Source organism: Echinops telfairi, unplaced genomic scaffold, assembly GCF_000313985.2.
Source record: "Echinops telfairi isolate 266 unplaced genomic scaffold, ASM31398v2 ScPeMD7_7458;HRSCAF=8496, whole genome shotgun sequence".
NCBI classification, from domain to species: Eukaryota; Metazoa; Chordata; class Mammalia; order Afrosoricida; family Tenrecidae; genus Echinops; species Echinops telfairi.
Window position 1 is genome coordinate 46,037,443 of NW_022111358.1, and position 13,792 is coordinate 46,051,234.

A 13,792-nucleotide genomic window follows, 5' to 3' on the forward strand; every position below is an offset into this window, starting at 1 on the left:
AACCTTCCCAAGCGACGCCACTGGGTGCGGTAACTCAGAGCAAGTTGCTCAATGCTTGCCTAGCAGCAGGGGGTGGGGGGTAGGGGAGGATGTGGGGGGAATGCATACTATGAAAGCTCTGCTCCGCTCAGTGCAGTTCCGGTGGGGGATTTTTTGGTCCCCCTCGAATAACAGAACTAAGCAGTTGCCCTGCACTGAGCCACCGTCCTGGTCTCCGCCACATTTGAGCCCATTGTGAAACTGGTCAGCTCCTCGCGGGTTGGGTTGCTTTGTGTGATCTCTTCCAGTCAGGGTGTTCTCTGATGGTTTCCCAAGAGTGTGTAGGGGGTTTTATTTGTTCTGTTGTGAACATAGAGAAAAGATTTTGCTTCTCAAGCGGGGGTGGTTGGGTACCCCTCGGGATGCCCCATGGCCAAGGTGAGGATACACAGTAGTGAGCAAGCCAGAGAGTCAGATGCTGTCTCGTTGAAGAAGACAAGTTCACGGGTTGACCTATAACCCGTCAAGGGAGATGTTCAAGCAACTTGCTATAGTCGTTCAGAGAAGAGAAGACGACATCAAGTTACATCATATTTAGAAACACGTGTATATTTGGTACTTGGATTTTTCTCTGTTTTTTAAATGATCCCTCCCACTGAATGCTGACCTCCCTCATGACTGAGACTGGTCTGTAGTTACTTATATGAGACCTGTGGGCCCCTGTTGTCTTCTGAAGGAGCCCTGGTGGCACAGCAGGTTAAGTGCCGAGCTGCTTAACGGAAAGGTTAGTTCTTGGAATGCACCACTCCTTAAGCGAAAGAGGAGGCAGTCTGCTTCTGTAAAGATTTACAGCTCTCGAAACTGGGCTCAGAGTCACTGTGGGTCGGAATCCAAACTGCGGAGCAGCTCTGCTGTGGGCTCTGGAGTCGCTAGGGGTCCATCAACTCAGTGGCAGTGGGTTCTCCTCAGAGGTGGTCCCGGCCATGCAAGTCCCTGGAGTCCTTTCTTGCCTTTTTCCTCCTCTGATGTTCTTTCGTTGCTCGTTCAGAGGAGAAAGGAGGGCTGGTATCTGAAGCCTACGGAGAAGATGACTTTTCTCGTCTCGGCGCTGACGAAGATGGTTATGAAGAAGAAGACGATGAAAACAGCAAACAGTCGGTAGGTCGATCTCTCCCCATCCCCAAGGCCAGCGCTGCGCCAGGCACCATTCTGTTTGTCTGGAGTGCTCTGATTGGTACCCAGGATGTCCCGTTTTCCATTTCTAGGCAGGCTTCATCCTCCTGCCCGTCCAGCCCCATCCCCACATACGTTTTTGTATCAGTTGAATGAAACCAGGTTAAAAATATCCGTGGTTCTCTTTGCTGATGGAGGACATTGTCGCCTGGACCGTTTCATGTTCACCTTGAACTTGGCATTTGGGTGGGGAAAGGTAATGTGCTGTTCTGTCTACCCTGGGTTGGGTGTGGGTTTTCTTGGAGTGGTGGACCAGCTCAGCTGTGGCCAGTGCGGCTGTGGAGAAGGCCTGGTCTGCGCTCTGCTGGCCTCGTGTGGCGAAGCAGCAAGGCTGGACAGGATGGGTCGGTGGCTGTCCTGACAGCTCTTGGATAAAGGTCAAAGCCCACTGAAGCGGACACAGGAAAGGCTGGGGTCTGCCCTTGTGGGGTCCCTTCCTGCTGCTTCCATTGGGGTGGTGCTGCTGGGCCGGGGCCCAGTTGGGGCAGCGGGCAGGGGGCAATGGGCAGTGGGAACTGTGGGAATCAGGGCAGGCAGTAAGTGATGTCATGCAGGGCGGGGTCAAGTCTAATGCGTTTCTGTGTGTGAAAAGCAAATGATTGCTCATCCAGGTTTTAAATCTTTGACTTTTTTTTTTTTTGAAACATTGTGCCTGTGAGTCCAGTCTTAGTCTTTCTCCATTTTCCTGACTCCATTTTCTTTTCTTTTTAAAAAAATTATTTTATTTGGGGCTCTTACAGCTCTTTTGTTGTTGTTGTTGAAATCATTTTATCGGGGGCTCGTACAACTCTTATCACAATCCATACATGCACCCATTGTGTCAAGCACATTTGTACATTTGTTGCCATCATCATTCTCAAAACATTTGCTTTCTGCTTAAGCCCTTGGTATCAGCTCCTCATTTTCCCCGTCCCTCCCCCTACTCCTACCCTGGTGATCCCTTGATAAATTATAAATTATTACTGTTTCCATATCTTACACTGGCTGCTGTCTCCTTTCACCCACGTTTCTGTTGTTCATCCCCCTGGGTTGGGGTGGAGATTGTGTTCCTCCTCTCTCCCCTCCTGACCCCCACCTTCTCCCTACCCTCCTGGTATCGCTACTCCCATTTCTGAGGGGTTTATCTGACCTGGATTCCATGTCTCCTGAGCTTTTATCTGTAACCAGTGTACATGCTCCGGGTAGGCAGGACTGAAAGGCAGGACTGGGGTCATGAAGGGGGTTGGGTGGGTGGGGATGCCTCAAAGAGCCAGAGGAATAGTGTGTGCTTCATCGGTGCTGTACTGCACCCTGGTTGACTCATCCCTTCCTTGTGACCCTTCTGTGAGGGGATGTCCCATTGCCTGAAGATGGATTTTGGGTCTCTGGTCCGACCTCCCTTGTTTTCAACATGTTGTTTGTTCTGGGTCTTCTGGTGCCTATTTTCTGATCTGTGGACACCTCACGGTCACACAGACTGGTGTGCTTCTTCCATGTGGGATTTTTGTTTCTCAGCTAGATGGCTGCTTGTTTAACTTCAAGCCTTTAAGACCCCACATGCAATATCTTTTGATGGCTGGGCACCATCAGCTTTCTTCACTATATTTGCTTATGCACTCATTTTGTCCTCAGTGATTGTGTCAGGAGGGTGAACATCACAGAATGCCAGGTTGTTAGAACAAGGGTTGAGGGAGGGCTTGAGCAGAGGCCCAAAGTCTGTCGACTTTCTCAATGTATTGCAATATAAATAGAGTACACCAGCTAATACCTCTTTTTATGAATTAATATATTTATATGAATGCACCCCTATGTTTATACCTCTATCCATAGCTCTGCTTCCTAGATCTTTCCTCTGTTTCTTTTTTACTTTCCTCCTGCCCCACCATCACGCTCGCCCTTCTTCTGCCTCTTAGTCATCCCCTCAGCTAGATTGCTGTTGCCCCAACCCCCCCAGGATCTCTACTCCTCCTCGTTGTTGACTTTAATTCCCTCGTTGTTCTCCCCTGTCTGTGGCGTCGTTTGCCCACCACTCCCTTCTCCCACTTCTTCCTCCTCCGAAGGAGCCCCTCTTGCTTCTGACGCCTCTTTACTTTTCTAGACGAACAACGGGAGCCCCTCCGGGTGATTCTACCTGCACACCATCTTGACTCCTCCTCCCATTTTCTCCACTTTCATGTCTCTGATTTTTACTTCCTCCTGGGTTTTCATTAGGTGTTGGGCTGCTAACCACAGGGTCAGCAGTTCAAAACCGCCAGCCACGGGGCATGGGAGAAAGAAAAAGGAGGCTTTCTACCCCAGAAAGAGTTGCAGTTGTGGAAACGCACAGGGCCGTTGTATTTTGTCCCAGGGTGGCCAGGAGTGGACTCGGCTAGATGCCAGTTTTTTATGGCAGCCTTGGCCCAGCAGTTGGCTTAGCTTTCTCCTCCTCTTCCTGTAGCTTCAGGTCAGGCACTGGGGAAGGGGTTCTTAGCGGGCTGACTCAGGCAGGGGAAGGGAGCTACTTGCACCAACCTCGATTATGTGTGGGAGAGCCCACACACCCCTCCCTGAAGCTTACCCCTGTAACATTCTTTGTCTTGCAGGAAGACGACGATTCAGAGACCGAGAGACCTGAGGCTGATGACCCAAAGGTATTTGGTGTTGGCGGCCTGGGGCGGTTGCATGTTCATACTGTGGCTCCGTGCACGTGCCTGTCAAGCTTTACCCCACTGACACACACTGTAACCCTGTTTACACTGTCTGGGGTGGAGCAAGCTTTATAAAGAAAGAGCCCACCCAGGGATGAGTCAGTCCCCAGAAAGGTTGTGGTCCATCCCTTGCAGCTAGTACCAGAGCTCGGAGTCTAAATGAGAGACTTGGCTGAACCCAGCAGCCCACCTGTGATGTACTTCTCAGGTGGGGCTTGGTAGGGCCCCTGCCCCTGCAGTGGGCTCGGTGGGCAAAGGGTCCTAGAACATACTGCCTGGCATGCTCTGGGTCCTCCGCTGTCTTGTAGAGGTGAAGAGGGGCAGCCAGTCAGACCTCAGGAGGCCTCTGCTGAGCTGGAGCCTGCTTCTGCTGGGCTGGGCCCCTCCACGCAATAAGCCATGAGGAATGCTCTTTTTGAAAACAACACAGCCATTTCTTCTATTTCCATCCCAGTAGCAGCTGAGAGTTATTAACAGCGCTTCCTGTCACACTCCTTGATGGCTCAGCACGGATGGAGGCTCAGACCCCCTCGTGTTGGGTAAGATTGCTACACTGGGCCCAGCCCGGTCGAGTGGGCCTGAGGCACAGACAGTTGGTAGGAGACTAATTTCCTCCCGCTGGGGGAATAGGGACCAAATTGGTGACTCTCAAAAAAACCCAGTGCCATCAAACCGATTCCAACTCATAGTGACCCTATGGCCAGGGTAGAACTGCGCTGTGGGTTTCTCTGGGACTGTGAATCTATACGGAAGTAGACCATTTTCCCCCTGCATGTCGGCTGTTGGCTTTGAACTACTGACCTTGCCACTATGCATCACCACGAGACCACCAAGGCTCTTTAGTTGTGAGCCCAGGGACCTAGTGGAATTTGGGGGTGATGACCAACTCGTCCAAACCAGCGTGTGCCCAGAAGTGTAGAGTGTGAACTGTCCCAGGTGTGAGCAGCATCTGGATGGGCATCTCTCCGAAGGCCCAGCGTCAGGGCCCTGAGTGAGGGAGAGGAGCACCCGCCCACAGCGTACAGGAGGAAGGCAGCCTGAGCTTGGGGGGGCTGCAATACAGGCTCCTTTCTGTGCAAGTGGGCATCCCAGGCCTGACACCTTGCCCACTTTCCTCCCAGGAGGGCATGGGGCAGACCTGGGGCCTTGCTCAGAGCAGTCGGGGTTCTGCTGTGGCACGCAGAAAAGAAGCCATTCCAAGCGATGGCCGCTTTCGCTCCTGGGCTATCACCATGCTCTGGAAAGCTGCCTGGGGAAAGGATGTGGTGTGGGACCTGGGGAGTGTGTGCAGCTTCGGCCCTTCATCTTGGGCTGGACGGCTCCTGGGAGGGTGTCAGGCGGGGAGCAGCGTGTGCATAACCCCTTAACTGTGGGATCACTCCCCCCTTCTGTAGTGCAGTGGCCGTGTGGGAAACAAGACAGACTTCTCCGCTTGGGAGCTGTTACAACAGCTGGGAGGTGGTGAGTGGGCCCGTGGACTCCCCAGCCTGTCTGAGCCCCACACCACGGTTGAAGAGGACCTGTTGGTTATAGGCCTCCTGACGGACAGTGTACCTTAGAGACCTCATCTGCTGTGTGAATTTTAAGCCTTTTTCCCCGGTGGACCAGAAAGTGTGCATGGGAGCTCGCCCAAGTGTACGGCGGCGTTTTTAGAGCTTGCCTTCGCGTGGATCTTTGTTAGCAAGCGTATTGGTGTATTAACGGTCTTTCCCACTAGATGGCAGTCTCCTGCCTGCTTTGATTTTTCTTTTTTTTTTAAGGCCCATTTTCTAAAGTTTCTGCCCCAGCAGTTCTCAAGCGATTTGGTTTGTTTACCAGTTTAAAACAGAGGATTGCAAAGAGTTTCGTTCATTTTGGTTTTAGCATATTGATATTTACTCTCTTACAAGTGAAAAACGGAGAAAATCCTTCATGTTATTGTAAAATGGCACTACCGTATACACTCGTGTATAAAACCGAGTTTTCCAGCACATTTTTAATAGTTTTTGTGGTAAAATTAGGTGCCTGTGCCTTGGCTGATATTGGGGTGGGCTTATACGGGTCGGTATGTTCGGTAATAAGTCTATGGCATTTGTTCAGGAAAAGAACTCTTGTTTAAAAATCACTGCCGGAGGGCATCGCTTGGTCCTTTTACAAGTCCCCTTGACGTCTGACTGCGTGCAGACGGGCCGCTTCCTCGCGCTTCCCTTTCCTGCCGGCGCGGCTTGTGCATGTGTTGTGCAGATGGAGGTGTAGGCGACCCCACCCCCCCAAAATACCCCTGCCATCCAGTGGGTTCCAGCTCACATGGGGTTTCCGAGGCGTCCGTCTTTTCAGGAGCAGATCGCCTCCTTTTCCTCCCTTGGAGCTGCTGGTGGGTTTGAACCACTGATCTTGAGGCTAGCAGTCCAGTGCTTACCAACAGGGCCACCAGGGCACCTTCAATGCACGCACAACAGCCCTGTGTGCACACAGCTCAGGTGCACCAGGACCCGCGTGTGGCTGGAGGCACGGGGGTTGTATTGCTGTATTGGTTGTATTGCTGTGGCTGGAAACTGAACCCCCAGTCTCGGAGGTCGGCCTGTGGGAGACAGCTGGACACTCCTAGCAGCTTCTGCAGTCCGGCTGTTGCAAGGTGTGGTTTGGGTTGAAGCATTTGAAGAAAGCCAGGGCTGGCACGGGTCAGTGGTTGGCAGCAGGCGCTGTGTTTTACTGGCCCTTTCAGGAGCTCAGGGATTCTTGATGTGTTGCTAACACTCAGCGTGTGCTGATTCCCTAAAAGTCACTTGCAAGGTGGACCCTGAATCATTTTCAGTGAAGTTTTTTGTACTTCTGTGGACTCCACCAATCTGTCTTCTTTGATTTTTTTTAACACCAGACATGCGTGGTTTGGAACATATTTGGAACACACTGGTTTGCTGTGACATATATAGATCATTCTAAAAAACATTGTGCTTATTAAAAACATCACCCATCTCATCAGCGAAGCCCCTAAGTATCGGAAAGCTGTGCGCTGAGCTCGCCCAAGGCCCACTGCTATCAAGCTGATCCAGCTCGTGGAGTTTGGCTAGGACAGCAGAACTGCGTCGTGGGATTTCTGAGGGTGTAAATCAGTACAGAAACAGATTGCCTCCTCAGTCTACCAAGGAGCAGCTGGTGGGTTTGAACCGCCAACCTTCTTGGTTAGCAGCCCAATGCTCACCACTAGGTCCCCTTGTCAAATTTGCCATGGAGGCTAAGCATTCTCTAAAATCCAGTTTGGGGTTGAAAGCTTGAACTTGCCCATCAGGAAGAGGCTGGCTTCCTTCATTCTGAGGAGTGTCTGACATGTCCTGGAGGCTGTTGTGGTGCTTGGGTGCAGAGAAGAACCCAGGCAAGCCACCTGGTGCATGCTAAGACTCACTCGCTGCCATCCAGTCCAGCTGACTCATAGCGACCCCTGTGGGCGTCTGGCACTGGCACTGTGGACAGGAGTAGAAAGCCCCGTCTCTCTCCCACGAAGCTGGCCATTCGGATCGCAGTCCAGTGTGGAACCACTACACCGTGACCAGAGTTCATGATACAAAATGTAGAAAGACTTATACTCCAGGTGAAAACATCACAAAATTAACCATTCGTGCTGCTTCTGAAGTACCGTCTTAAGGGAAGCTGGCTTTTCTTTTTGTCTCTTGAGAGTAGTGCCAGCCACCACAGCATGGCACCGCCACCTTGGCCGTGTGCCTGTTGACCGCCACTGCTAGTGCACAGGCTGACAGCAGAAACAACAGCAGGTTTCTGAAGATGGCTCTGATGACCACTGTTGTGGACGGTTCTTGAACACCTTGTATGGCAAAGCCGTGGCATCGGGAGGCGTCAGAGAGCTGGTTTGGATCCCAGCGCTGCTTGAGGAAGGCCCTGCACCGCCCTCCAACCTCAGTCCTCTGGTCCGTCCGGTGGAGGCCATAGCAGTGACCCCGGCTCGCTCATGTTGGAGGGCTCGCCGAGGCAGTGTGCAGCGAGGCCTTGGCACAGTGCCTGGCCCGCCTGTGGTCAGCGGTAACATCGGACTCAACGCCCTCCCTTGCGCCCGAGGATGGTAGACCATGTGTGAGGTGCTCTGGGAAGAGGCACCCCGAGGGGTGGGGGGAGAGACGAGGGAGGACAGCCTGAGCCGCTGTGTCCAGCTGTTGGACGTCTGGGACAGGGCAGGAAGGGATGACCAGCTGTGGAACTCGAAGCATGGAAGCAGCCTGCAGAAATTACTGGAAGAATGTGGCCGTCACATCTCGAAGAGCCTTGTCCTCTGGCCAGCAGTGGCTTGAGCTGTCAGGAGGCAGGGAGCTGCCCATCGGTGGACGTTTTTCAGACCGGTCCACCGAGGGTCCCCAGGAGCCTCCTGGGAGAGAGCGAGCTGAGGCACCTACAGACCCTGCTGCAAGTCGATCCTGGCCCATCGTGTGACCCTGAAACAGGGCCTCAGAGGCTGACAACCTCACCTGTCTCCTTTGGAGCAGCTGGTGGCTTTGAACCACCACTCTTGTGGTCAGTAGTCTGGTTGTCCGGTGTTTACCCGACCATGCTTGCCACCAGGGTAGCATGGGTAAGTGAAACTGAGCATGCTTGAACCCTGCTGTCTGCGGGCCTCACACTCGAAGTCGCCGGGGTCCTCCTCTCCTGGGCCTGCCGGTGCGTGCAGACCCACGTTGGGGAATTTCAGTAAGGAGTAACCCCAGACACGCTGCTCCAGGCAGCCTGGGGGGGCGGGAGGTTGGGGCAGGAATCCATTTTTCATTTACACCCTCTTGGATCTTTCGCCAACGCTGTGCATTCTCATCACTCAGCAGCTGGGGGCACTGCAGTCCCAGGAGAGACCAGGGCTGGCTGTGCAGAGGAGCCTGCCAGCCCGCTGAAACCTTGTCCCCGTTTTACCTCAGTTGCCCTGGAAAGTTTTCCTTTGTTTATTTTTCCCTCCACGCCCCTTGTACCCGTGGATGAAGGTATTTGCACTCTAACACACCCTTCCGTTGAAAACAAGCTGGGATGGATGACCCGGGCCATAAAGATGGAGGGAGCCCCTGCAGGCTCCCTGTGTGGCCGCAGCCTCTCTGAGGGCTTGGTGGGGAGGCTCCGCCTAGAAAGGAGACCTCTGGCTGGGGGCAAAGGTCAGTGAAAGCCAAGCAGTGTCTGTAGGTCAGGAAGGTGACAGCGCGGGGAAGCGTGCTGAGACATTTACCAAGACTGTGAGCCCTCCTTAGAGAGAAAAGAAAACACGCTTCCAATCCTCAGGGTGTGGGAGTCACTGAAAGGTGGAGGGCACGGTGCTGGGGTGTGGAGGCATGGCCGGGCAACCTGGGCAGCGGGGATGCCACCCAGGATGGTTGGTGTTGGTTTTCAGTGTCAGAATCAAAGCTTCCCAAGAAGTCACCGGTGAGCCCAGGTGGTGGCCGACTGCCAGCTCTGCCCAGTGACACTCTCTCTGAGCTTGGGGAGGGGTGCCCCTCTCCCTGGTCGGCCCCAGAGCAGAACAGAAGCGGCTCGGGGAGAGTTTCTTCAGTCGTACAGGATGTGGCGGAGGGTGTGTTGTGAGGGTGGGGAATGGAATCCCTGTGGCTTGGAGAGTGGGTGCCCATGGGCCTGGAAGCTGGAGGGACCAGGCAGAACTGACCTCTCGCAGAGGCTTCTCCCTCGCAGAGCCACACACAGGCTTGTTATACCAGGACACTGGCTTTCCGTGGCATTCCTCTCGGGGCTTGATCCTGTTTTCAGGTAGTGCGTGTGTTCAGTGCTGCAGGGTTCCTGTCATTAGAGCAAGACAGCGTGAGATGGAGTGTGTTGAAACAGGAAAAATTCACCTTGTCCTGCGACCCCCCCTAACGACAGCCAATTTCTCTCCTGCCTTTGCGTCCGTCCGCCTGCCCTCAAGGAGCCCCACCTGGTTGCCCCGCTAGGGTAGGACTGCAGCCTGCTAGAGGTGGACACTCGAGACCCGGAAAAACAAGGCAGCCCCGTCAAGTTCCAGCTCATCAATGTCACTAGATTTTGGCTGCTAACCACAAGGTCAGCAGTTCAAAGCCACCAGCCACCCCACAGGAGACAGATGAGGCTGTCTGCTCCCATAAAGATTCACAGACTTGGCAAAGTGTGTTGAAGAAAGCAGATGGTGCCCAGCTGTCAATCAGAATGTGTCTGGGGTCTTTAAGGTCCCCACTGAACGCACACAGCAGCCATCTAAGTGAGCAGGCAGCTAAGTCCACACGGAGGAAGCACACCAACTTGTGTGATCCAAAGATGACAATAACAAAATTAAAGTAGGATGAAGGGGAAAGTATCAGAGCCTGAATTGTGAACACCCAGTTCGTAGAAGGCTCTGGAGGACAGTGGGAGCCCGGCACCCATCTGCAGAGTGTCTGGTCAGATGACGCCGCTGGCAGATCCCCTCTAGCCACAGGCCAGGGTCTGGAACAGCTTTGCTCTCAGATAGAGATCATTGGGATTGTGATCATGCTGGATTGAACTGGATACTTGGTCAGTTGACCTCCCTCTGGACCCAACCTGAAATTGTTCTAAGTGCAAGTATTTCTTGTTTATTCCATGAGAAAAATGTCCTCCCCGGCCTTTTAAATATTCATGGTATTTTTTTCTTTCTTACTCATTATTTATCTCGGTATTGCTATTTTATCCTTACCACTTTATTTTGTTTGTTTTTTTATTGTTTCTGTTGGGTTTTCCAGTTTGTAAGGAGTGGATGCATAGAGATAGTAACTGCTGCAGTTTCTAGGGGAGGGGGGAGAAGGGGTGGGAGATAGGGAGGGGGGAATTGGGGGAGCAGACAATGTATGTGGGTGGAGGGGAGAAGCACTAGAGCCGGTGGTGATTCCACAACTCATTTAATTTTATTTATTTTAAGATAATTTTATTGGGGGCTCTTACAGTTCTTATAACATTCCATACATCAATTGTATCAAGCATATTTGTACGTATGTTGCCATCCTTTTCAAAACATTTTCTACTTGAGCCCTTGGTATAAGTTTCTCTTTTTTCCCCTCTTTCTCCCGTGGTCCTATCCTTGTGAGTCATTGAGCAATTATATATTATTATTACTTCATATCCTACATGGCACAATTCATTTTAAAAGCATTTTTACTATGCAGGAAAGAGAATGTTCTAAAATCTATTGTGGTAATGATTGTCCAAACCTTCTTGATATGATTGAACTATTGAATTGTGTAATCTGTGGATTAAAAAGATTCCCAGACCCAAAGGGGCCGTTCTGTGCCTTCTTATGGGGTCACCATGCGCTGGAATCAACTCTGCAGCGGGGTTAGCTCTGGGTTTCGTCCCTGGTCTTGTTTCCACCCTCCGTCCGCCGCGTGGTAGACATCGTCGGTGTTGATTTCAGACAGTCTAGTTACCGGAGCAGCAGGACACACCAGGAAAGCGTGTGACGGGTGGATTCCGTCTCGTGAAACTGTCACTTAAAAAAAACAAACGTATAAAACAAATTAAGTTTTCCAAATGCCTCCAAATTTAGGAATGATCAAAAATCTGGTGAGCCCCCAACCCATGTTCTGAGCAACAGCAGCCCATTAGCAGCCCAGGCTCCCGCATCAGCTCGCTCCCGCCTTCCTGTATTTTCTTCCCTGACCTGGGATCTAGGCTAGGATTCCTAGGATTCCTGCTTGGTAGGACAGTAGCCCAGCCTGACTGGTTCTGTAGTTACTTTGGAAGAATGCTTGGTATGTGATTTGGTCCCAGGTGAACCTCCCCTCACCCCCCCTGTTGGACAGGATTGGGCCATGCTCTTTTACTTGGGTCAGGAGTAACGCATCTTCCAGAGCCCAAGTTCACCTCGGAAGTCCGCGTGTTTACACCCAGGCAGGGAGAAGGGAGAGCTTAGTGGGGTGGTTTGTCAGGAAGTCTCCAAGCCAGGGGCTGGGGTGACCGCACCACCTTTGTCCGCATACGTACATCTTCCAGACCAGCCTTCTGCTCAAGGCTACTCAGCCGGACTGCGCTCACCTTTAAAGGCAGTTGGTCTGGGACTGCGCTCACCATTAAAGGCAGTCGGTCTGGCCGGGCTCTCCTCTGAGTTGGGGACTTGCCACCTGCTTTGCTCAGTGACCTGCAGGAGCGCCATTCCTGGAGGAGTAGTTAGATCCCCAGTGGTTGGTTCATCACACGCTTTGTGTGGGGTTTTTTTTGGGGGGGTGGGGGTGTCCCTGTTTGCAGCCCCTGTCCTGGTGCCCCGAGAAGAAGGGAGAAGTTGGGAGGTGGTCTAACTAGACTCGGGCCTGGCTTCCAGCATGGCTGTTGGCTGGGCCTCAGTTTACTCCTCGGCAAAATCAGGATTTTGCCCCATGGGTGTGGTGGAGCTGGCGTAATGCTAGTTAGTCCTCGAGGGAGCCTTTGGAGTCCATCCCGTGTCTAGAGCCCGCTTGGTGGGTGGGAGAACCCGTGCTCTCCATCTAGCTCCCCAGCGCCCCCCCCACCCCCTGTCGTCTGTCTGCATACCCATGAACTTGATTGCTGACGGGTGGAGGCGGGGGAATTACAGTGACTCATTCAGGACCGAAGAGCAGGAAGTGACACTTGAGCCGCCCACTCTTAACTTAGGGATGGAAACGGTACCCCACCTCCCCGACTGTCACGTGGAGCGCTTTCCTGGCGCGCAGCACAATGGCGGCCTTCTTCAGGGCTTGTCCTGACAAGGCTCACGATTGACCTCACACAAGTGGGAAGACAGGGACTTCCCGGGAGCGGCAGCGTGCTCCAGGCTAGGTCCTGTGGCGTGACTGGTGGTGACTAGCTCTGTGCAGGACAGGCCTGGGGAGTCGTCCTTCTGTGGTTTAGATGGACAGCCAGCCGAGGCAGCTGCACCTCAGCTGCCTTAACTGGATTTTCTGTCTGGTGCCGACAGCCACCGCCCCTGGGGGCCTTGGCGCATGCAGCCGGGACCCTCCCTCTGAGCCCTCCTCACTGCCCACACTGCCCAGGGGCCGTCCTGACCGCACTTGCTCCCTGCAGACCTGAAGCTGGAACGCTCAGAAGCCCCACCCATCTCGCGGTGCTCTGGACTAGAGGCAGCTGCTGCGTGCCCGTCCACACTCCTCTCCGCTCAAACACAAGCCCAGACATCCTGCCTTCCTGCCTTCCCTTCGGGGCTGATGCCACACATTGCTCACCGAGGTGTGTCTGGCCCCGCCTCCTGGGCTTGGGGTGTAACATTTTGAGATTACTGTGTTTTCCTCTCGAGTATGCATCTATCACGCAGCACCATACATGGGAAGGCGGGAGGGCTGTGCTGTGGACCCGCCTTGCAGTGTGAAGACAAACGGGCCAGCTGCCAATGAACCCTCCAGAGTGGTCTCCAAGTCCCCTTCAAAGTAAAGCGCATGTCTCCAGGGCTTCGCTCTGCTGTCCCCCGCCTCACACAGCTGCCTCCTTTGTCCCTGCTGGCTCCAGGCTCTCCTCCCAAAGCACCAACCTGCAGCCAGGAAGCCTTTTCTCTGGGAAACAGCGCGGGCTGTGCCCAATGCCCTCCGTGGGGTGAGGAAGCCTGTAGGCAAGAAGGACAGGTGCCCGTGATAACCCAGAATCTAAAACTCGGAATCTCCACGTGCGAGTCATTAACTCTCAACAGATACTTGGGAGCGCTGGCTAGCAGGCATCTCCCCTTTGGAAATGGCTCTGGCTTGGTTCGCTTTGCCCTGGAAGGCAGGTTGGTCTGGCGGGCGGCACACATGCACAGCCAGGCCCAGTTGGGTCCGTTGTGAGCTTTCAGCTACAGAGGCTACTCCCCTCCCTTGTTCCTTTCGTCGACAAGACTAGATTCTGGAGCCGGCTTAACTTGTTTTGGCAAGACTCCTGGTTAACCCTGTCCTGTAAAAACCCTCTCTTCTGGCGGGGCTGCTGGGCCTTCCTGTCAGCAGACTGTCTGCGAGCGGAGGCAAGTCCAT

The 13,792-nt window shown here is 53.3% G+C and overlaps 1 protein-coding gene across 3 annotated transcripts in view; it reads left to right on the top strand.

The window, feature by feature from the left end:
* Positions 1-13,792, top strand: part of LOC101660794 (SAP30 binding protein) — a 28,782-nt gene that overhangs the window by 2,030 nt on the left and 12,960 nt on the right. For 2 of the 3 annotated variants that reach the window (XM_045299873.1, XM_004709141.3), the window contains exons 2-3: positions 1,028-1,137; positions 3,774-3,821. In XM_045299873.1, coding sequence (XP_045155808.1) covers positions 1,028-1,137; positions 3,774-3,821 — 158 coding nt within the window. Of the gene's footprint in view, positions 1-1,027; positions 1,138-3,773; positions 3,822-4,332; positions 4,418-13,792 lie in introns of those variants that run through there. The other variant, XM_045299874.1, reaches the window with a different exon arrangement.